General features: G+C 41.7%; 2 protein-coding genes across 3 annotated transcripts in view; both read right to left on the reverse strand.

The window, feature by feature from the left end:
* Window positions 1-9,986, reverse strand: part of Axdnd1 (axonemal dynein light chain domain containing 1) — a gene marked incomplete at its 3' end in the record, with an annotated part of 62,593 nt that extends 52,607 nt beyond the window's left edge. The window contains exons 1-5 of the mRNA XM_042674636.1: window positions 9,917-9,986; window positions 8,941-9,113; window positions 6,693-6,796; window positions 2,263-2,383; window positions 317-402 (exon numbers count right to left, since the gene is read on the reverse strand). Coding sequence (XP_042530570.1) covers window positions 317-402; window positions 2,263-2,383; window positions 6,693-6,796; window positions 8,941-9,113; window positions 9,917-9,986 — 554 coding nt within the window. The remainder of the gene's footprint in view (window positions 1-316; window positions 403-2,262; window positions 2,384-6,692; window positions 6,797-8,940; window positions 9,114-9,916) is intronic.
* A 12,482-nt stretch (window positions 9,987-22,468) lies between these two features.
* The window catches only part of Soat1 (sterol O-acyltransferase 1), a 51,044-nt gene continuing 49,743 nt past the window's right edge, over window positions 22,469-23,769 (reverse strand). For both annotated transcript variants that reach the window (XM_042674579.1, XM_042674578.1), the window contains exon 16: window positions 22,469-23,411. In XM_042674579.1, the coding sequence (XP_042530513.1) occupies window positions 23,355-23,411 (57 nt within the window). In that variant the 3' untranslated portion in view covers window positions 22,469-23,354. The remainder of the gene's footprint in view (window positions 23,412-23,769) is intronic.

A 23,769-nucleotide genomic window follows, 5' to 3' on the forward strand; every position in this document is an offset into this window, starting at 1 on the left:
CAGGGCAAATATTCGATCACTAGAGTCATGCCTTCAGGCACTTTTTGCTTTTTAGTTTTCTCAGGGATTTGCTCTTCCATTAAGGCTGGTCTCAGATTATAGTCTTCCCATCTAAACCTCCTCTGTAGCTGGGATGACAGGAGTAAAGACACTACACAGGAAGTTTTCAGTCCTTTCCGCAGTCTTTAATATCTTTCTAAAGTTGTGTTAGGGCATCTAGGAACCCATGAACACAAGTGTACTGCCCATGGGCTCCTCTATGCAAGGAAAGCCAGAAATAGCAGATGAAATATTCGTTATATACCATGGTACTTACTCATCGTAACACTCCAAACCTGAAACTCCTGTATTTGACACAATATGAAATTCTTCAGGAATCAAAGTATCTGTTAATGTCTTTGGCTTAAAACAAACAAATAAAAAATACCCTGTTAATACATGAAAAAACTGAGTTACACAAGTCCTAATTTTGGGGTGTGTGTGTGTGTGTGTGTGTGTGTGTGTGTGTGTGTGTGTGTGTGTGTGCGTGTGTGTGTGTGTGTGTGTGTGTGTGTGTGTGTACTGGGCTTGAGCTCAGGGCTGGGGCATTGTCCTTGAGCTTAAGTTAGCACTCTACTCCTTGAACTACAGCTCTTCTCCCCAAAGGATATTATTTACCAAGTAGATTTTGATTTGAGAACTAACAATATTAGCAATATAGGTCACAACAAGTGACCAAAAAAAAGCTTTAAGCAGAAAATGCACATTAAAAATAAACACAAACTTGAAAACTACCTTAGTTGGAGTATAACTTTCTTGGTGTCTGAAGGGTGGTCTGGTTCTAGGACCCCCATACATATACCCAACTCTGCAGATGATTCAGGTCCTTGTATAAATTGGTACTGTTTTTAGAGATAGCCCATACACTGACTCTCATTTACTTTAAATGGTCTCTAGGTTACTAACATAAAGTAAAACTTTGAGAATAATGACAAGGAAAAGCGCAATACAGATGCAACTGTTTTTCAAATATTTTCCATGTATAGATGGTGTTTGAGATAGAGGGCAAGTTGTATTCATTAACTCTTTGCCTTTTAAGTTCAGTACGAAGCTTACTATCAAAGATAAGAATTCAACCATCTTATATATGGATTTCTACGGAGAAGGGGTATCTAATCTCTCACACTGATTAAAGCAATAACTGTGAGTTGAAAAACAGTTTAAATATCTTTTCTGCCAGATTTAGTTCACTTTATTTTTTAAATCGTGTTGTAAAGGTGATACACAGAGGGGTCACAGTTATATAAGTCAGGTAATGAGTACATTTCTTTTTGAGCAGTGTCACCTCTTCCCTCATTTTCTCCCAGTTTTTCCCCTCCAAACCCCTTTCCCCTGCAGTTTGCATGGCTGATTCCCAACATAGTGCAGTGATTATCACTGAAGAATTGGTTCACCCTTTGTCCCACTGTTTCTGTGCTCCTCTTTTCCTCCCCAGATCAGACAGACTTATGTACAAGACAAAGGGTACAGAAATAAAAAATATCTTTGATCTTTTCCTGCTAAATACTCTTTTTATCCAGGTACAGTGGCTTATGCCTGTAATCCTAGCTACTCAGGAGATCTGAAGATCATAGTGTGAAGCCAGTCCCGGCAGGAAAGTCCACCAGACTCTTATCTCCAATAAACTACTCAGAAAAATCCAGAAGTGGCACTGTAGTTCATAGCTCAAGTAGTAGAGTGCTAGCCTTAAGCAAAAGCAGCTCAGGGACAGACCCCAGGCTCAGAGTTCAAGCCCCAGGACTGGTAATAAACAAATACTCTTTTTCAGAAAAAAAAAATTAGAGCTAGAGGCATGGCTTGAAGGATAAGGCATTTAGCTATAAACATGTAAGCCAAATGAGAATATAAGGACCAGAGTTGAAGTCCCAGTACCAGCAAAAGGAAAAAAAAAGAAGGAAAGAGGGAAGGAGGAGATAGGTAGACATATAGAGATGATAGATAGACAGACAGAGACAGAGACAGACAGACAGACAGACAGACAGACAGACAGATAGATAGTAGATAGATAGATAAATAGTAGATAGAGGCTTGGGGTTCCAGGGCTAGCATGATTGCCTAGTAAGCATGAAGCCCTGAGTTCAAATCTCTGTGCCACACACAAAAAAAATAAAGAGTTAGAAAACACTATAAAGACAGATACGCAATGTAGACTGTCACAGAATTATTTCTTTATCTTGGAGAAATTATTTAAAAGGTAGAGAAAGTTATTGTCAACTATATTACCTTATGAGGCACAATGACACCATCATGTGACTGTATGGACCGGCCAATACGTGGGGGACAAAGTTCATTCTCCTTAGCCACTCCTTTTACATACTTAACATCATAAAGAAAAGAAATATCTCTAAAAATAAGAAAAAAGTATTTTAAAAAGTAAAATTTCTAAAAGTAAGATACCCACCTATCCTACTCGTGGGCAAAATGGTCATTTAAGTGAGCCCATCTGACCTCCTTTCCTAGAACTTCGTACTTCACTGAGCCATTAGACATGAATTTCCCTCACGTTCTAGCTCTTCTCTACACACAATTTCCATTCACCTCACAAGCTCTTTGCCTTCAGTCTCATGGTTATTCCTTCCTTCCACTTACATGCTTGATTCTATCTGGCTCACCTCCTCAGAGACCTCATTCTACTCACTAAAATTTCTAAAACATTCCTCTTGATCATAATAAGTATTTTCCCTTTCTAAAAAGTGTCTCTTGATCCAGGAGCAGTGGCTCATGCTAGTAATCCTAGATACTTGGGAGGCAGAGATTATAAAGAGACCAGCCAGGGCAGAGAAAGTTCCACTAAAGTTCCAATAAATGTTGGGCACAATGATATGCACCTACCATCTCAGCTATTCATGAAATGTTAATAGTATCAGAATCCTGTCCAGTCTGGGCAAAAGCAAGACCCTATCTGAAAAATATTTAAAGCAAAATAGGACTGGGGAGGTAGCTCAAGTGGCAGAGCATCTACCTGGCAAGTATGAGCCCCTAAGTTCAAATCCCAGAACCACACACACACACACACACAAAACTTTCCTTCATCATGATTGCGGTTGTGATATCACTTTCTACTAAATGTCAATTGAAATTTCGTTGCCATTTGATGTCTGCCTATACCTCCCTTCTGAAATCATTCCCCAGAAGGCTGATAATGACTTTTCCTTGACAAGTCAAACAATCATTAGCAATTCCGGTCTACTGCTCACTGTCTGGTTGTAACAGAAAAGACCAGCAAATCTGTGTACAGCCTTTTTTCCCCTTAGAATTGGGTTTGAAGTCAGGGCCTTGAAAACATTAACCAACTATTCTACTATTTGAGTCATACCCCCAGTCCAATTTACATATATTTTTTACTTGACAAAAACCACCCGCAGCAAATTCAAAAAGTTAAATCTACAAAATGAGAAGATATATTTCCAGGCCAAATCACTAACAAAGAGATGGATTCCCTAAAAAAGTCTTCTATAACTAGAAATGGACCATCAATTCAACAGCAAACTAAGCAATTTCCAAAAAAAAGAAACATAAATACCTCTTAAACATATGAAAACATATTCACATATAAGCAAATGCAAACAGATCTTAAACAAACAGAATACTGTTGACTTGTGCACTTTAAGAGAAATATAAATTAAAACAATCCAAATACAAATTTTTACCCAATAAATTGTCAATAATCATCAAAAATTATTTTTTTAAAAAATTGGCAATGAAAAAAAGGTTGGGACAGCCAGGAGGAGTGGCTTAAGGGTATAAATGCTATTTGGGAGGCCAAGATAAGAGGGTTTAGGTTCAAATCTAGTCTAGACAAAAAGAAAAAAAAAGTTTTCAAGACCCTATCTCAACCAATGGCTGGGCATGGTGGTATATACCTATAACCCCAAGTTACAGAGGAAGCACAATGGTTAGTGTGGTTCTGTATCTTATCATTTCATCAACACTAGTGAAATAAGGACAGGGGGTCTGACTAGCACCATCTTAGCAATGTAGTGGATGATAGAGAATTGGTTCTAACCGGCACATTCTTGTCTTCTTGGTGGATGAAGGTGTAGTCCCACCCTCAGGTGATGGGCATGCCTGAATTCCTAGAGGTGGGGCAAGGACTTGATCAATAGGCAACTGGACCTACCAGTCCTTGCCATGAACTCAAGAAACTCTCAAGCTCCCTGTGACTCTGCCCCCGATCATGAGCCTATTTAGGTGCAGACCAGCTCAGCTGCCACTTCGCACCAGGCCTAGTGTTTCCTGACTCTCCTCACGACACCATGCCATCTGACTTCAGCTCTCCATTGGAGCTGATCAGGTTTGTTGGGACTGTTTTTCTGCTCTTTCTTTACCTTCCTATCCTCATGGCTGTTTCTAACAAGATTAAGTATATTTGAAGCTGCAAGTTTTGGGGGATAGGTGTCCACCTGCAATCACTGGCTTTCTAATAAAGACTCTCGATTAGACCTCTCAAAATGTGGCTTCTCTATATCTAAAAATGAATTGCAGAATAACACTAGGAAGCACGAATAGGAAAATCACAGTTCAAGCTGGCACAGGCACAAATCAAGACCCTATCTTGAAAATAACCGACACAAAAAGGGGTATGTGGTGGCTCAACACATGGAGTGCTTGCCTAGCAAATGTGAAGAGCCCTCAGTTCAAATCTAATACTGCCCAAAGTATGTATGTATATAAGTATATATGGATATATGTATGACTATTATATGCTATGTATCTAATATGTTATATTTACTACATAAGCTAGATGATATTTGTTTTGTATTTTACAGCTGTGCTCTGGTCCTTTGAGGTCATTGGACAAGTTACCGCTTAGCATTTACTATCATTTGTGCGTATGTTTATTAGTCTTGGTGCCATAACAACTTACTCCAAACTTAGCTTAAACAATAAATTTTTCATAGTTCTGCAAGTCACAAGTCCAAAGCAGGTATCATAGAGCTAAGATTAAGGTGCTAATATGCTGTGTTCCTGGGTACACTAGAGAAAGACCCATTTCTGAGCTCATCTGAACCGATTTGCTGCCTTGCCCATTGTAGGATTGAGATCCTTGCTTTCATGGTATTTACCCCTTTAGTTGTCATAGGAAGTCTCAGCTTCTAACATACAATTGTATTTCTTGGCTTGTGGCATCCCTTCTCCCTCTTCACAGCCAGAGATGGAAGGTGGAACCCCTCCTATGTTTCAAATCCCCATCTGCTTCTGATACATCTCTGTGACTACTGCTTCTTTTCCACTTTTAACCAGGTAATTAGGATGGGTTCACTATGACAATCTGGATAACCCCTCTCTTAAGGTTCTTAACTTTTACCACATCTGCAAAGTTTTGTTGGCCATGTGAGGCTTGTGCTCATAGGCTCTAGGACTACAATAAGACTAGTAGGAAGGGGTTCTTATGTTTCTACCTGATCTTCACTTTTTAAAAAAAATTGTTTACAGTACTGGGGCTTGAACTCAGGGCCTGGGCACTGTTTCTGAGTTTTTTGGATCAAGCAGGTAGTCTACCACTCTAGCCACAGTTCCAGTGCCAGCATTTTGGTGGTTAATTGGAGATAAGAGCCTTACTAATTTTCCTGTCCAGATTGGTTTTAAACTTCAATCCTCAGTTCTCAATCTCCTGTATAGTTAGATTTACGGGCATGAGCTACCAGTGCCCGGCATAAACTTCATATTTCAAAACATACCAGTCAGGAATATTGACATTAAAACCTTTGTGTGGATTTTTTGTCACATTTAGATAGACCTAATTTATTTTTCAAAGTACTCCAAACATCTTGTAACTAGTAATTATTATCAATAACAGCCATGTTTTAAAGGCACAGAACAAAGTACAGATACTTGAGAGCTAAAGCCCCAGGACACAAAAGTCAATAAGTCAAGTTCTAGCCACTCTTTCTAGAACTGCCACCACTGAGTAGTCAGACCCCATACTTAATAGCCCTTTAAGGATTTACAGGCTCTTTTCCATTCATTACCTCACCTGTGCTTCTTAACACCTAGAAGGCATGCAAAAGTGAGCAAGTCTACTGTTCTCTCACGATAGATCAAGAAAGTAACTTCAAAAAGACTAAACAACCTACCCAGGTGAAAGATACAGAAGAGCAGAGACACAAGGGTCTAAAATGATAAATGGACAATGTTTAGAAAGTATCCAAACATTTTTGACAATTAGAAAATTCTTATGAATTATACAAAAACACTATTTGATCTGAACATGTCTACAGTGGCATAATGGCGATGAATTCCCTCTGAAGAGAACCAGGAACCAAGCCCCAGTTCTCCAAGGTTTTCCATATCAAGAAGCTATGTTTCCTCTATGATGGACAAATAAACACCTTCACAGACAAGATGCTGGGAGCACTAAATTTTGTCCCTCTTAGAAGGGTACAATAAGGAGTAGGAGTACAGGGGCAAAAGCATGCAAAAGCCCTAACAGATTTAAAGGTATGGACAGTCAGAACCTACAGATTTTATACTATTAATAATCATATACAAGAAGATAGTCCTTTACCTTACAGATTGTACTGATTTAACATAGATACTTTAAGTTTCATAATTCATGATTCTATAGTTTTTCCAATCTTGCCCCTCCAAAATCTATCATGCAAAACGAGAAAATGACTATCTGTATCTATCCCATCCTCCTCCTTCTTTACCTTCCAGCTCCAGTTAGAGAGACAGGATGATCAATCAGGTATTTGAATCTATTCCTTCGAACAGGGTGCTGCCAGACATGATCTGCAGTACGTGGAAGGGTACACTGAAGGAAAAAAAAATTCACAAAATTCCAGAAGAGGGCGCACTAGTCAAATAGAATCAACCAATTTTTTTTTTTAATCTTAGTTACACTAAGAGGTTACTATGCAACATGTCAGTTGATAAATACGATGTATCTTGATCAATGTCACTCTTTTCATCGTTCTCCTTTATCTCCCTCATCCTTCCTAACCATACCCCTCCTCACAATTTTCCTAATTTCATAGAATATGCCCTAAATATTATGACTATGAGTACACTTGAAATATGGATTCTGGGTCTAAGTAAAATCATCTTGTCCTTACCACATCCGGGAGTCTTAATAGATGATGGGGACTTTTCAGCCAGTTCAGAACTCTAAAGGTGAAATAGTTCATTCTTTGAATTGCATGTTTAGCAATGTCGTTGAGCTCCAGGACAGTTTTGCTCCAGAGAATACTTGCTCTTGATTGCCCGATTGTTCACCTAGTTTGCTTTACTTATATCTAACACTTTTGTTAGGTTTAGTCCCCACCCCCAATCATGTGGTTTTTGCATTTATAAGCTTTGTGCCAGCTACATTCAGGGATACTAGTTTGTATGTGGGGAGGGGCCGGAGGGGCAAGAGTCCACTTGCAGTTGCTGGCTTTCTAATAAAGACTCCTGATTTGACCTCTCAAAATGTGGCTTCTCTGTATCTGATCAAATTCCAGTATAACACATTCCCCGCCCCACACACACACACATTCCTCTCTTTGTTAATCCACCCCCTCTCACTTGGCTTCTCCCACATGTAATAGTTGCCAAAAGGATACAACCACATGGTTCAGGCAGAAAAGAGTTTATTGGGAGAGCCAGACAACTAGGGTGCACTCTAGGGTAGGGTGTAGCACCTCAAACTAAGGGCAGAGAGAGACTATATAAGGAAGGGCAAGAAAAAGGTGTGACCTCAGCTCATAAGGAAGTGACTTCAGAGTCTAGGGGACCTCCCACTAACACCCAGCTGTGCAGTGACCAGTTACCTGGGGTTACAGGTACTGGGTGGGGACTTCCAGGGAGGGCCACAGGCAGTTTTTCAGAGAGAGAGAACAAAGAGGAAGGGGTCTAAGTATGGTTTCCCACGGAGAGAAAACAAAGAAAAGGGGCCATTTCCCCAGAGGACATACCACATAACTCTCAAGTGCCAGCTTCCTGGTAGTTATTTTGAACATTTTATATTAAGGGCATTGGTATATTAAGAAAACAGAATTTTTATTCAGTAACATGGGGAAAGACTGAAACTAGAACAATTCTATAGGAATGAAAATAAGACCAAAAGAACAGTAATGATCATTTTAGTAAATTTACATTAAAACACATAGAGTTTGTAAAGATAGTAGAAAACAATGAAAAGGGTAAAACTGACCAACAAACATGGTACTCATAAGGTGACTTGAAAAAAAGGACAAAAAAAAAACAAAACCCAACCCACATTTGTGAAAATACTCAAAGTCTTGAGAATATTCCTGCATAAGATCTGAGCTTTTGAGATGGGGAGGCTAAGTCTAACCGACACCTTCTTGGCCCCATAGCAGATAGGGTATTGGGTTTAACTGGCGCCATTTTGTCTCCATGGTGGAGGAAGGGGAAGTCCCACCTCCCAGTGATGGTGTGCCTGAATTCCAAGAGGCAGGGGCGGGGACTTGGACAACAGGTTACTGGACCTGCCAATCTTTGGTCATGAACTCCCAAGCTCCCTGTGACCCTGCCCCCTGATCTGACCCTATTTAAGCACAGACCAGCTCAGTGGCCATTATGCCATGCCACATGTCTTTGGTGTCTTCCTGTTCCTGTCTCCTGGCTCTCCTCTGGTCAATGTGGCGTCCCACTTCAGCTCCCCACTGAAGTTAGTCTGGTTTGTTGGTACCGTGTTTCTGCTCTTTCTTTCCTCTCTGCATCTCATGGCTCAATTTTCTAACAGTGTTAAGTGTGTTTGCTGTGCTGCAGATCTGTGACAGGAGTCCATCTGCAGACCACCAGCACTCCAATAAGGGCTGCAAATCAACCTCTCAAAATGTGGCATCTCTGTGTTCTCTTACCATACAACTCTTTCATTTTAAAGTTTAATACTGTCTAGAATATAAAATATATATTATATATATCAAATATTCTATATAAGTACATAGTCACCTTTGGAGTTTTAGTTTTCTTAGAAGGCAATAAGTTTTCAGGACAGGGGCCAGCATTAGCTGCAGAGGTTAGAGAAAGAAGAACTTCCTCGGGGATGAATTCATTCTGGAGAGAAGTGGAAAACGGTTTGGAATTATCCACATTATTTGTTTTCTCCTTTAGCTCAGGAAGTCCTACAAAAGTAATGGGAAAGAAAAGTTTTTACTGTAGTATTTTGGAGAATTAAATGGAACTTCCTAGACTGCCTCATTGATCTCATCTGTATTTTTCTATCAGAGGGAAAGATGGCTTCTAGGGAATAACAGTAACAATATCTAAATCACTGAATACCATCTTGTCAAGAATAATGCAATCAACTTTTCCTTCCCTAGAAACATTGCCTCAAACATAGGTTCAAAATCTCAAATATACAGGTGAACCTGCATTAATACAAATTCAAATATAAACTCAGTTCACTAACTCAGTTATTGGAATAGTCTTAAGATGACTCCCTTGATGTGGAAATGATAAATCTCTCCAAATTGTCATGCTACTTAGTAATATTCTTTTCTTATATAAAGTCAAAAGTGGGAGCCAGATGCTGGTGGCTCATGACTGTAATCCTTGGCTACTCAGGAGACAGATCCAGAGTGTCTCAATTCCAAGTCAATATGGGCAGAAAAGTCTGAAAGACTCCATCTCCAAAATAATCAGTAAAAAAGGTGTAGGCATGGTTCAAGTGGTAAAGTACCACCCGAGCAAACAAAGCTACCAAAGTCCTTGAATTGAAACTCCAATACCACCATTAAAATATAGGTGAAGGTGAAGCTGGAGAGAGAGCTTTAGCCTCATCAAGGTAAAGATGACTTTGAGACTTAGTCTGAAACAAATTTGTATTCATTTGTACATAAATGAAAATCTTAAGCAATTATTCTTAGAACAAGGTCTAACCCCTGATACAAATAGACATGTACTAAATTGCATGTGTTTAGCTTACCTCCACTAATTGCCTTTTTAAAAGTTTCTTTAAAGTCAAAGACCAGGTGCCAAAACAGATGCTGTTTCATGCAATTATTGATATTTAAAACAATATTAAAAAGTGTATACTTGAAAAAAAAAAGTATAAACATAGTCCTTAGGGGGTAGTAGTGAAACAGGATTCTGATTCAAAAAATACTATACAAGTTATGGTGTTTTATTTAGACAAATGTGGCAGGAAGACATAGATAATTAAGATGCCCTGAATTTCAGACGAAGAGAAAATGTGAATGGGCTGGCATAGTGACTCACACCAGTAAAACCAGCACTAAGGAGGCTGAGACAAAAGGAGATTGAGATCAAGGGCAACCAGGGAGCCTGTTTCACCCCACTCATACCCCTCCCCCGAAGAAAACACACAACAAAAACAAACAAGTGGAGGGCTGGGAAGGTGGCTTCCTGGTAGAGTGCTTGCCTAGCAAGCACGAAGCCCTGGGTTCGATTCCTCAATACCATATACACAGAAAAACTGGGAGTGGCGCTGTGGTTTCCGTGGTAGAGTACTAGCCTTGAGCAAACGATGCTTAGGGACAGGCCCTGAGTTCAAGCCCCAGGCCTGGCACACACGCACACACCAACCAAACAACAACAAAAGGGTACTCCAGAAAAACGGTGGATGGTGAGTTCTGTTCATAACCACGGCAGTTTATGTCGCAGGATCCTTTAGGTTTACCTACTGACTCCTTGTCGACACTTTTTGACTTTTTGCCATCAGATGGCGATACCGAGGGCGGCGTGGTGGTGGGGCTTTTCAGGAGAGACATAATAAAACAATGGCTCCTTTTAGTCTTCGCACTCTGAAATATGCTTCCAGAAAGTTAACTGGGGAACAAATCGGCCTCCTACGGGGCCTCCTACGTTCAGGATGCCCCGCTGTCCTGGAGGCATTACAAGCCAAGACAAAGGAACGGACCGAGGAGAGGCTAGCTAAGGACGTGAACGCAGGCCGCAGCCGGACGCCTCCACGGCTGTTCTCGGCGTCGGGCGCGGGGCCGGAGACGACCCTCAGCTCGGTCCGGGGGCTCAGGGCAAGTCCCCAGGCTCCCCCACAAACAGTGCCCGGATGCACTGCCGCTCCATACACTCCGGGCTTGGGCAGGACGAAAAGTCCTTTCTTCCTTAAAACCAACGACAAACGGACACCCGCGGCCCAGACCCGCAAGTTGTGTTTCCCGCCAGGTATCCGGCCGCCCCGCCTCCTACTGGAACGTCTTTGCGTAGTCATAGAAACGCAGGACCCCCCTCCGCCCCCCCCCCCCCCCGCCCCGCGCCCGAGCCACGCTCTGTCGGGGCTGTCTATGGCAGTGCCTGCAGGAGGGGAAATTCACAGATGAAACCCAGTCCCACCCGACCCTCGCCCGGGCTTCCGGTGTGTTGTAAGTCCTAGCAGAAGTTCCGTCGCAATCAAAAAGAAAAATATTGGAAAATGTCCAGAAATCGGGCCGTGTCTCCCCGCGAGGGGCTTGGGGTTGTGGGCGGGGCAGGTGCGCAGGTTCTTCATGATATAGTTCTTGTTTTTGTTTTGTTTTTCTAAAAGCCAAACTCAGGAAAATTGTGCAACCAAGGCTGCAGCTCCGAGGTAGAGCAGGCTGTAGAGAAATAAAACAACACACCAAAAAACACCTTACTTTCCCATTAATCCAAGTTTTCCTGCTGAAGTGGCTTTGCTGTCACTTGGTGCTTGGCTTTCCCGGACCACCAGGAAAGCCTTCCTGGATCCATTCCCTCCTCTCCCCCGTGGACTGAGTGCCACTGTTCCCTTTGATCAAAGCCACACAGGTAAAGCCGTGGCCGCTCCCGCCCTATGGTGCTCAGGGCATTGCAGTGAGTTCATTCCCACCCAACTGCCTCTCAGAGATCTATTTGCACTAAGGCCCAAAGGTAATATCAAGTGAAGCCCAGTGGAATCGCAGTATCTGCAGGCCTTAATTTTCAGAAGAGAAGAAAGATCAATCATATTGATCAGTACAAAGCACCATGGGTGGACAAACACCTTCTGAAAGGCTTTCCCAAGAAAAATCACTAGGACACATGGTCACATACAAAGGAAAAGGATTTTTTTTTTTAAAGGAGTTTTTAATTTTAATGGAGTTTTAATGACAGGCTACCTTGTGGGCATAGTAGCAGCTGGGAGGAGCTATGAGCACAGTTACAGGGCTGGGTTCCTGTGGAACGGGAAAGCAGGAAACTGCCTAGTGGAAGAGGTTAACATTTACAGTTATAGCCGCACAAACGAGGGAGAGGGAAGTTGCATTTTGAGGAGGGGCTGCCATTTAAGATCGCACCTTCCTGCATCACTTGTTTTCAGGAATAAAAGCCTGTGGCACCTGTTTTCAAGGAAAGGCAGTTTTGTTTTTGCCTAATGTCTAAGGTAGCGGACTCGGTAAGAAGGTGGAGGAGGAAAGGCTAACATCTTCAGTAGGCTGCCTGAAAAATCATAGTTCTGCTTTGTACTGAACAGAACTAAGGTTTTGATTTCTAGAGTCATTGCAATGAGAAATTTGGTTAATTGGTTCAAAGCCACGGAGGTTCCTAGAGTGCATAAACCCCGTGTAGTTTCATGGCACCCATGCCAACTGAGTTTGTGACATTTGTCACAGAAATGAATTTGTCTTAGCCTAATTATGTAAGGTTATAGGTTTTCTTTCGCAAAGCAGGAAAACAAGGCACATCCTCATTGGGCACATGAGAAAGGCGAAGTAAGGCAAGTAGAAGGCTCAATGTAGGGCCTAAAAAGGTGCACTCGCTTTCCTTTTGATCAGCTTATGATGTGGTTTGTGTGTGTATGTGTGTACTCAAAGCCTGGGTGGTGTCCCATAGCTTTTTCATGAAAGGGTGGTATTCCACCACTTGAACCACACCTCCCCTTCTGACTCTTTGGTGGTTTGTTGGGAATCTCAGATTTCTCTACCTTGGCTGGCTTTGAACTAGGACCATCAGATTGCAGCCTCCTGATTAGCTAAGATTACTGGTGTGTGCCACTAGCATGTGGTTATATCTTATTTTTAAAAACGAGTAAGTTTGGGATTCCTGGAAACCCAAGTTTCCTGGGCTAGGACTGTGGCTTAGTGGTAGAGTGCTTGCCTAGCATGCATGAAGCCCTGGATTCAATTCCTCAGTACTACATAAACAGAAAAGGCCAGAAGTGGCATTGTGGCTCAAGTGGTAGAGTGCTAGCCTTGAGCAAGGAAGCTCAGGGATAGTCCCCAGGCCCTGAATTCAAACCCCAGGACTGGCAAAAAAAAAAAAAAAAAAAAAAGGAAAGAAAAAGAAAAAAAAGAAAAAAGAAAAACCTAGTTTCCTTACTTGACATGGGTGTTATATGTCTGAATCTCCCAGGTACTTAGCGGTACTTAGAGAAGAAAGGTTTATTCTCCTTTATTGAAATATCCCTTATTTAAAAAACTATTGGGGCTTAAATTCAGGTCCTCATGCCCTTGATCTACTGGCTTGCTCATGGTTGGTGCTCTTACTTCATGAGCCATTCCTACAGCCCAGCTTTTCACTAGTCAATAGAAGATGAGGATCTCTGGATTTTTCTGCCCCAGCTGGCTTCAAAACTGAGATCATCCTGGTTCCAGCCTCCTGAGTAGCTAGGATTACAGATGTGAGCCATCCACACCCTGCTCAAATTTTTTTCTCTTCAGATATTTACTCTAGATATGGTTATCTAGAACTCCTGGCAAATCATTACTGCAATATTAAATATTGCTTGGCTACAATAGCCTAGCTAGGGCAGATGTAACCTAGTTGTGAATACAGTGTTCATGCCTACTACCTACCTTTTAGTTCACTTTTTTTCATGCTCTGGATTTTAGCTTACTTCTTAGAACTTTTTCTCTCATCTGCTCCATTTTGAACTTCATCCTAACAATTCAAACAATCCAAATGCATATATACAGCATCATAGAGTTCCTATGTAGTTCATCTTAAGGACTTATGATCATCAGAAGTAACAGGTGTAATTGTAAGGGAGCAAAAGAAAATAGTACTTTCCCTGAAGTTTACCTTTCTTTCAACTCACTGATGTCACATTATCATTTGAAACCATAGCTACAGTAGTAAAATTCAGAGCTACCAAAACCCATGTCAGCTCATACAAGAACAAAGCAACACATATTTCATATTAACCTTGTTCAAAAAAAATCTAAGTAGATAGACATAAGTGAACACATTCAAGAAATACATAGCAAATAAAATCTGTAGGACTGGAAAGTAATTGGATTGGTAGTGCGAAGAAAACATATGAAGTGTTACTTCTCTTGTGGGTACAGGAGCAAGTGCCTGTAGTCCTGGCTACTTGGGAGACACGCAGAACACTGGAGCCCAGGAGTTCAAGGCCAGCCTGGACAACATAGCAAGACCTTGTCTCCAAGAAATAATTATTTCATCTTTAAACTTGTGCAACAGTAATCATACCTTTCACAAGACTGGGGAAAATAGGAAGACCAGGTTGTAGGAGGCCTTTGAAGAGATTTTTGTTTTTTAATGTCTTATGGAGATACTGACTTGGCAGTAGCATTAAGATATCTGAGGGGAAATGGGAGATAACTATTTGATTAGATATCTGGGTCTGAGAATCTCAACAAAGCACTGAGAATACAAACAAGAATACAAGACAATCATTACTGAAAAGTGCAATGGCTATTCTTGGGGACAGTCCTCCCATATTTTGAATTATACCAAGGGAACCCTAAAATGTAGTAATAATTGTTGAAGTCTTTGATGGAAACTTTTTTTTTTTTTTGTCAGCCGTGGGCTTGAACTCTGAGTTTGGGTGCTGTCCCTCAGCTCTGCAGCTCAAGGCAAGAGCTCTACCACTTGAGCCACAGTGCCACTTCCAGTTTTCTAGTGGTTTATTGGAGATAAGAGTCTCACGGACTTTCCTGCCAGGCTGGTTTTGAACTGTGATCCTCAGATCTCAGCCTCCTGAGTAGCTAGGATTACAGACGTGAGCCACCAGTACCCAGCTTTGATGGAAACTATTGTAGATTGCAAAATCTAAGATAGCAGATAAGAATTGCCCTACTTAGGTAAGTCAAGATACTGAAAGTGAAGTGTCAAAGTTAGAAGCAGGGCAAATTGTGCTTGTTGGTGGGGGCAGATTCCTGTAGCTACTTAACCTCAAGGAGCATTGGGTCTTGCAGAACTTCCCAGGAAGTATCCCAGAAGCCAGTGCAGCCACCACACATGCATTGAGCTGGGGGAAGAAACTATGAGTGTGTTTTTGTAGCAAAGCGCACTTTTGCCAATTCAGTTTCTAAACATGTTGACAGGGAATCTACACATGTCCACAGACATTAGGGCTTACGAAGCTCCCTGAAGGATGCAATGTATAAACTCATCGGTATGTGTGTTGAGTGTAGCAAAGAAACTAAGTTTCAATTAGAGACTGGCACTCTACCACTTCAGCCACAGCACCACTTCCAGCCTTTTCTGTTTATTTGGTACTAAGGAATCGAACCCAGGGCTTCATGAATGCTAAGCAAGCATTCTACCACTAAGCCACATTCCCAGCCCAAGATACTTTGTCCAGTGGTTTTGTGTTGCAGTGCTGAAAATTAAACCCAAGGCCTCATGCAACCGCAGCCCCTGTGTAGGTTTGTCTTTATTTAGCACTCACACAAGGTACTGCAGGAGGAAACAGCTTTTATCTCCAAGATTGATCTCCATTGCATGACACTGTACTTGTCACATAACACTGTCTCTGAGATTAAATTCACCTTTCTTATCCTAGAATAACTTGGGCTCATACAAATGGCAAATTCAGATATCATGCCAACCTTGAGTATGGCAGTTGACAATTGATGTCTCATGGTAAATCTGTAAACTGCTATGTATGCCAGCTTTATAAATCAGATGCATAAACCTGATTGAATACAAATGCAAGTTGTCAGAGCAAGACCCTAGACTTTTCTAAAGGTAAAAGAAAAAAAAAGCCACATTGCTATGGCGCATTCCTATAATCCTAGCTACTCAGGAGGCTGAGATCTGAAGATGGTGGTTCAAAGCCAGCCCTGGCAGGAAAGTCTGAAAGACTCTTATCTCCAATTAAACACCAGAAAACCATAAGTGGAACTATGACTCAAAGTGGTAGAGCTCTAGCATTGAACTGAAGAGCTCAGTGAAAGCATCCAGGCGCAGAGTTCAAGCCCCACAACCGACAGAAAAAAAAAAAAAGTTACATTTAATTTCTGCAAAAATGGATAGGTAGTTAGGTGGTGACAGAGGGTAACTATAGTATTTCTTGCCTGTTATGTGCTTCAATGGTAAAAATGTCAAATTCTAATCCCAACAGGTTCCTGGAGGAAAGGTATTTTAATTTGGGCTGCTGTAACAGACTGAGAAGTTTGAAAAGACAGGCATTTATTTCTCACACAATGCAGATTGAAAAGTGGAAGATCAAGGTGACAGCAGGTCGTGTTGTTGGTTGAGGGCTATATCCTCTGGAGAGGAGGATGTGTCCTCATTTGGTAGAAGGAAAAGGAGCAGAAGAGGCAAATGTGTGTGATGCACCTTGTAAGGGGCTTAGTGGCTTTCATGAGGAAGGCATCCCTGTGGTACAATTATCCCTTAAAGGCCCCATCTCTCTTCATACTGAACAAGAGGGGATATATTTGAACTATAGCAAAGGGATGAAATCTATCTTGTTTCAAAACTGGTCTATCTCTCTGTGTGTGTTGGTATCTGGATTTGAACTGTTAGTTTTTTCTACTCAAGGCTGGTGTTCTACCACTTTAGCCACAATTTACTTCTGGCTTTTTGTTGGTTAACTGAAAATAAGAGACTCATGGATTTTCCTGCCCAGGCTGGCTTCAAACCTTAATTCTCATATCCCAGCCTCCTGAGTCGCTCTGTTTACAGGTGCGTGCTGCCAGTCTCAGATCCTCAATCTTCCCTTGAAAGGCAATGGTGGCTGCCACAATGATCAGGAGGATCATTGTTCTAAGATAAACTGGACAGAAAAGTCCAAAAAACCCTATCTCCAAAATAGCCAGCAAGAAGTCAGGGAGGAGGCATGACTCAAGAGGGAGAGCATCAGCCAACCAAGCAAGCCTCACAAACATAAGGACTAGTGTTCAAACCTTGGCATTAGAAAAAACAAAAAAGCATACCTCAGTCAGGTATGGTGGTAGACACCTATAATCCCAGCACTAGGGAGGCAGAGGCCAGAGGCAGAGAGAAAGATAGAAAGTTCAAAGGCATCCTGGACTATGTTGCAAGACCCCCCTGCTCAACCTCAAAACAACACAAAATAAAAAACTTTTACCTGGCCAACAGATTTTCACCTGTTTTGGAAGTACTAAGGACTGAATTTAGGGCATTGTGCTTGCTAAGCAGGTGCTGGAACACTTGAGCCACAACTAGGGTTCCCTTTCTCATTGGTTACTTCAAGGTATGGTCTTGCTGAGATGACACGCTCCACTACATGCAGCCACTGTGCTTCCCTCTGTATTGCTTGAGATGGAATTTCCTGAATTGTTTTTATGCCTGGTCTTGAAACAGTGATCCCCTGATATCTTCCCTAAGTAAATTTTCATGTTTCTTTAGACACATGTCTATTTCTATCTCCTAGGAGGAGGGATCTGGGGTTTCTTAGAACCCATTCATATGTTTTAAAAGACCAAGAACAGCAAGATGCTAGTGGCTCGTGCCTATAATCCTAACTACTCAGGTTGAGATCCGAGGATCAAGGTTCAAAGTCAGCCTGGGCAGGAAAGTCCATGAGACTCTTCAATTAATAATCAAAAGGCTGGAAGGAGCTGTGGCTCCAGTGATTGAGCCTTGAGCAAAAAAGCTCAGGGCATTGATCAAGATGTGTTAGACTTATAAACTGCTTTGTTAAGTGCTAACTTCTCTGTACAAGTACTTTTAAAAAATAAGCAAATAAATAATAAAAAGCTCAGAGACAATGTCTAGTCCCTGAGTTCAGCCCCAGGGCCAGAACTAACTAAATAAATAACCGCCAAGAGCATAAGGATTAAACAGTAATGAGCACAATAGAGGTGGCTAATGACTTAGTGTGTCACTGATTTTCTTGATACAAAGTCACACTGAGCCCCATATTTATTTCTTTGTAACCTATAGCACCGCTCTCTCCATTGTCTTGGATAAAAGAAAAAAATCTTATTCAGTTATTTGTCTTCTCTTTGGGACATAAAGCTGCCTGAGATGAAGAAGAAAGGCACATACAAACATAAAAATAGTTAAAATTTAACACACAAGAAGTTACTGTTAAGCTGGGCACCGGTGGCTCACGCCTGTAATCCTAGCTACTCAGGAGGCTGAGATCTGAGAATCACAGTTCAAAGCCAGCCCAGGCAGGAAAGTCCGTGAGTCTCTTATCTCCAATAAACCACTAGAAAACCGGAAGTGGCGCTGTGGCTCAAGTGGTAGAGCGCTCACTTTGAGCTTTAGAGTTGAGGAACAGCGCCCAGGCCCAGAGTTCAAGCCCCACGACCGACCGAAAAAAAAAAAAAAAAAAAGGAAGAAAAAAAAGAAGTTACTGTTAAAACAGACACTAGGGGCTGGGAAGGTGGCTCAGTGGTAGAGTGCTTGCCTTCTATGCATGAGGCCCTGGGTTCGATTCCTCGGCACCACATAAGCAGAAAAAGCAGAAAGTGGTAGTGGCTCAAGTGGAAGAGTGTTCACCTTGAGCTGAAGAGCTGAGGGACAGCGCCTAGACCTAGAATTTTCAAGCCCCATGACCAACAAAAAAACAAAACACAATAAAACAAACACTAGGTTTTTCTCAAATATATTTATTTCCCACAATCGTCATGAGTATGGTATTTTTGTCATCTTATGTGTGTCTCTGTGTGTGTGTGTATGTATAAAAATTACACTAAGCTGGGCACTGGTAGCTCACACTGTAATTGTAGCTACTCAGGAGGCTGAGATCTGAGGATCAAGGTTCAAAGTCAGCTCGGGCAGGAAAGTCCATGAAACTCCAATAAACCACCAGAAAACCAGAAGTGGTTCTGTAGCTCAAGTGGAAGAGCACTAGTTTTAAGCTGAAGAGCTGAGGGACAGTGACCTGGCCCAGAGTTTGAGCCCCATGACCGACAAAAAAACAAAACAAAACACATTACACTAATGCTAATATAATGCTTATTTTAAACTCAAACTGGTTATTAGACATTGCAGGGGTGGGAAAGAGATTCAGGAAAAAAACAAATAAGAAAAGGTGTCTTTAATTATAGAAAAAGCAACTTTTGATTTCTGTAGGTTTTCTGCTACTCCCAGACCACCACCGTTCCCAGTATTAGACGTAGCTGTAGAAACACAGAAGCTACTGCCCTAGCTCAAAGCCTTCACCAGGGCTCCAGCTCTCTTTCCACACAGCAACAGCATAATGACATGCAATGCAAAGTACATGACTGGGCGGTAAACCACCTGTTTCTTTTTTTTTTTTTTGCCGGTCATGGGGCCTGAACTCTGGGTCTGGACGCTGTCCCTCAGCTCTTCAGCTCAAGGCTAGCGCTCTACCACTGGAACCACAGCGCCACTTCTGGTTTTTTCTGTTTATGTGGTGCTGAGGAATCGAACCCAGGGCCTCATGCTTGCAAGGCATGCACTCTACCGCTGAGCTATCTTCCCAGCCCTAAACCACCTGTTTCATAGGTATTTAGAACTAGTCTAGTCAGCTGCACTTCAACAAGCAAACACACCACCACAGAGTGGCGCAGCAATACCTGACCTGGCGCAGCACTGCTGGGAGACATGTTGAAGCCCTAGAGGGAGCAATGTAAAAATTAAGGTGAGCATTTAAAAAAAGGAATACATAGGCAATTTTTTATTTTTATTTTCTAAAAAGCATCTACAATTTCTGAAAATCATCCCCTTTCTCTCAAGCTTCATAAGCCCATCTTGCCAGGTGCATTGGTGGCTCACACCTGTAATTCTACTCAGGAGGTTGAGATCTGAGGATACAGATCAAAACCAGCCCGAGTAGGAAATAAACCCATGAGACTATGAAAAAGCCAGAAATGACACCGTGGCTCAAAGTGGTAGTAGTGGTAACCTAGAGGACAAAAACTCAGGGGCAGTGCCCAGGTCCTGAGTTCTAGCCCCAGTTCAAGTGTACAACCCGCCCCCCCCCAAAAAAAAATACACCTATTTTTTGCACCATTGAAAAGGTCTATTTATTTATTTGTTGGTCTGCTCGAGGATAGTGCTCTGCTACTATGAGCCACAGTATTACTTCTGGCTTTTGGGTGGTTAATTGGAGATTAAGAGTCACACAGACTTTCCTGACAGGTCTGACTTCAAACCATGACCCTCAGTCTTAGCCTTCTGAGTAGCTATGCTTACATGCATGAGTCACTGGCACCATACACACATACTTTCTTAACCTGCTAACTTTTACCTTGCAGACACTGAAAAGTTTTTCTCCCACTCCTTTTGCTTCCAGATGTTGTAGCTGACTCAATTGTGTAATTAAATTTGAACAGGAGACAAGCAATTTACCAAGGCAACTTCAGGTCCTCTATCTACCACCAACAAAACTTTGTTGCCTTTATCTAGTAAGCTTTCAACACATTTCTCCCATACCATAGAGGTACTAAGAGACCAAATTAGATATCTCAATAAAGGGTAAATTAGTATACACAGGGCTTAGTTGTTTCTTGTAGGATCATCATACTTCTTACAGAAAAAATACTTTAAACCTACAACTTTTTAAAAGGAATGAAGTATTTGAAATGGAAAGTTTTATCTCAATAATGAAATGGGAAAAAAAAATTTAAACTTTTGAAACACATCAACAACAGGTTTTAGGTTTTTTTTTTTTTTTTTTCTTTTGTTGGTCATGGGGCTTGAACTCTGGGCCTGGGTGCTGTCCAGAGCGCTAGCCATGAGCTGAAAAGCTGAGGGACAGTGCCCAGGCCCAGAGTTCAGTCCCAACGACTAACAAAAAAAACAAACAAACAACTTGTATCCTAAACAGTGTGACTATTATATTACATTATCTTCTGAGATTCAAACTGACTTGAAAAGACTTCCTAAAACACTGGATAGTTGTTAGAATACTGAGAAAGTGGCATTCTAGTGGTGGATCAAAGCACTAATCATTTGAATAAATTCCTAAGTCTCACTTCTTTGCATAAGAAAGTGAGTGGCATGGTCTCTGACATCCATTACTTTATGCAACCTTTTTGCTATTTTGTTTTTCCAGGTAGTACTAGAGTACTGCATTAGGACAGTATTATTACCACTTTGGCCATGCTCAGTCCTTTTTGCTTTAGTTTTTCAGATAACATCTTGTTTCTGCCTAGGGTCAGTCTTGGACCTTGATCCTGGTCCTCCTGTGCACCACTACTTCTGACCCAGTGGAAAATGATATAATCATACCTTATGCTCAGAAACAAAATAATCCCTACATACCACACTGCACTAAGAATAGACATCTTGGGCTGGGAAGGTGGCTCAGTGGTAGAGCGCTTGCCTTGCATGCCTGAGGCCCTGGGTTCGATTCCTCAGCACCACATAAGCAAAAAGAAAAAAGCCGGAAGTAGCGCTGTGGCTCAAGTGGCAGAGTGCTAGCCTTGAGCTGAAGAGCTGAGGGACAGTGCCCATAGTTCAGGCCCCAGGACTGGACCCCCCCCAAAAAAAAAGAATAGACATCTTGGGAAGGTTGCTCAGTAGTAGAGTGCTTGCCTTCCATGCATGAGGCCCTGGGTTTGATTCCTCAGCACCACATAAGTAGAAAAGGCTGGAAGTAGCACTATGGCTTAAGTGGCAGGGCACTAGCCTTGAGGTGAATTGCTGAGGGACAGCGCCCAGGTTCCAGAGTTTAGGCCCCATGACCGACAAAAAAAAAAAAAAAAAAAGACATCTTGGCCGGGCGCCGGTGGCTCATGCCTATAATCCTAGCTCCTCAGGAGGCTGAGATCTGAGGATCACAGTTCAAAGCCAGCCCGGGCAGGAAACTCTGTAAGACTCTTATCTCCAATAAATCACTATAAAACCAGAAGTAGCACTGTGGCTCAAGCAGTAGAACACTCGCCTTGAGAGCTGAAGAGCACAGGGACAGCACCCAAGCCCAGAGTTCAAGCCCCATGACCAACAACAACAAAAAAAGAATTGACATCTTATAACCTGAAAAAATCACATAACAGAGTACATGTCTTTCAAAACAATCACAAACTGGTCACCAGTGACTCACACTTCTAATCAATCCTAGCTACTTAGGAGGCTAAAATCTGAGGATCAAAGCTGAAATTCAACTAGGCAGGAAAATCTGTAAGACTCTTATCTCCAATTAACCACAAAAAGCCAGAAGCAGATCTGGTGAAGATCAAGTGGTAGAGTGCTAGCCTTGGACAAAAGAGCTCTGGGTTAGTGCCCAGGCTCCAAGTTTAAGTCCCAGCACTGGTGCGCGCACACACACACACACACACACACACACACACACGCGCACACACACACACACACACACAAATTTATTTGTTTCATCTAAAAATATATTGTTAAAAAATAAAATGACTGAGCAGATGCTTCAGAAGCCAGCTTCTGGATGTTTAATGATCACTTTATTAATGCAGGTGATTAATACTTACAGACTGTCTAGTCTGCAAAAATCAGTCAATATTTAGCAGAGAATAACAGTTATATCAAAGAACACTTCTAAATAACTTCCAAGAAATTATAACCTTAAGAAAATATCTCCCATGTGAGTTCCATAATATAATTTAAGCACATGAGGAAATGCTTTTGCTTGTCTTGTGCTACTTCCCTCTTTTTTCCCTTCTGACTACAGAATCCCTCAAGATGTGCATGGGATGACGGTGTATCCATGGTAGAGCACTGCTGAGCATGTGTGGGACCCTGGGTTTGATCCCTAGCACAACCAGAAAACAAAACAGTTCCAACAAATAAATGAAATAGATTGTAAAATGAGACTATCTTTGGAAAAGAGATATATTTTTTCTAATAGAAACAGAAAAAATGGTTCCATTTTAATTTGCTTTCTTCTACAATTGATGGTAGATTAGCATACCTTCCAACAGTATGGTATGTTACGATATGAAACCAGAGGTATGTAAATGAGTTCTTCACATTTTGGCCAATTTTCAGTGCCAGAAAAACATGATGTTTAGTCCCTTGATTAAATAGAGTGAAGAAACAAAACAAAACAGTTATCAAGGCTTGAGCTGAGATGACCCAGCAAAAGCTTGCCATTACCTCAGCCATCAGTTTCCCGTCTCAAAAAGGGGGAAAAAATGCCTGTTATGTGAACTTCCCACAGCACAGGCTCAGGTGAAGTAGGGAGGTAGTAGGCCATCTGGAAAGGCTGGAGCAGTCCAAATAGCACAGGTAACTTCAGGAACAGCTGGCTCCAAATCAGGCAGGATAGTCAATCTTCTGTGGCAAGGAAAGAAATGAAGTCCCAGCTTCTAAAACACATAGCGACAAGTCCAAGAACGGGGCCGGATGTAATCCAGAAACGTGGGCTATAATGAGGAAAAAGAATGAGAGAGCAGTTCATTTGTGTCCACTGTGCACATGAGCTAGGAGAGGCAGAGTGTTAACGTTCCATATTCAACATGTCCAAGCTGCTTCTCAACATCTCGGTGACATTTTAAGAAGCTCACTAATTCAAAGGATTTTTAATATTTCATTTTACAGTACCAACTTATTTATATGCTTCACAGGAAGTTTCTGTAATTTTGTGAACTCTACAATGGACTGGCCAATTGCCTCTTTGGCATCTTGCCTTTTTTTTGAGACAGGGTCTCATTATGTAGCCCAGGGTGGCCTCACACTCACAGTCTTCCGCCCATGTACTGGCATTCATTACACACCTGGCTA

Source organism: Dipodomys spectabilis, unplaced genomic scaffold (genome assembly GCF_019054845.1).
Source record: "Dipodomys spectabilis isolate Male_0828 unplaced genomic scaffold, ASM1905484v1 ptg000019l, whole genome shotgun sequence".
Lineage (NCBI taxonomy): Eukaryota > Metazoa > Chordata > Mammalia > Rodentia > Heteromyidae > Dipodomys > Dipodomys spectabilis.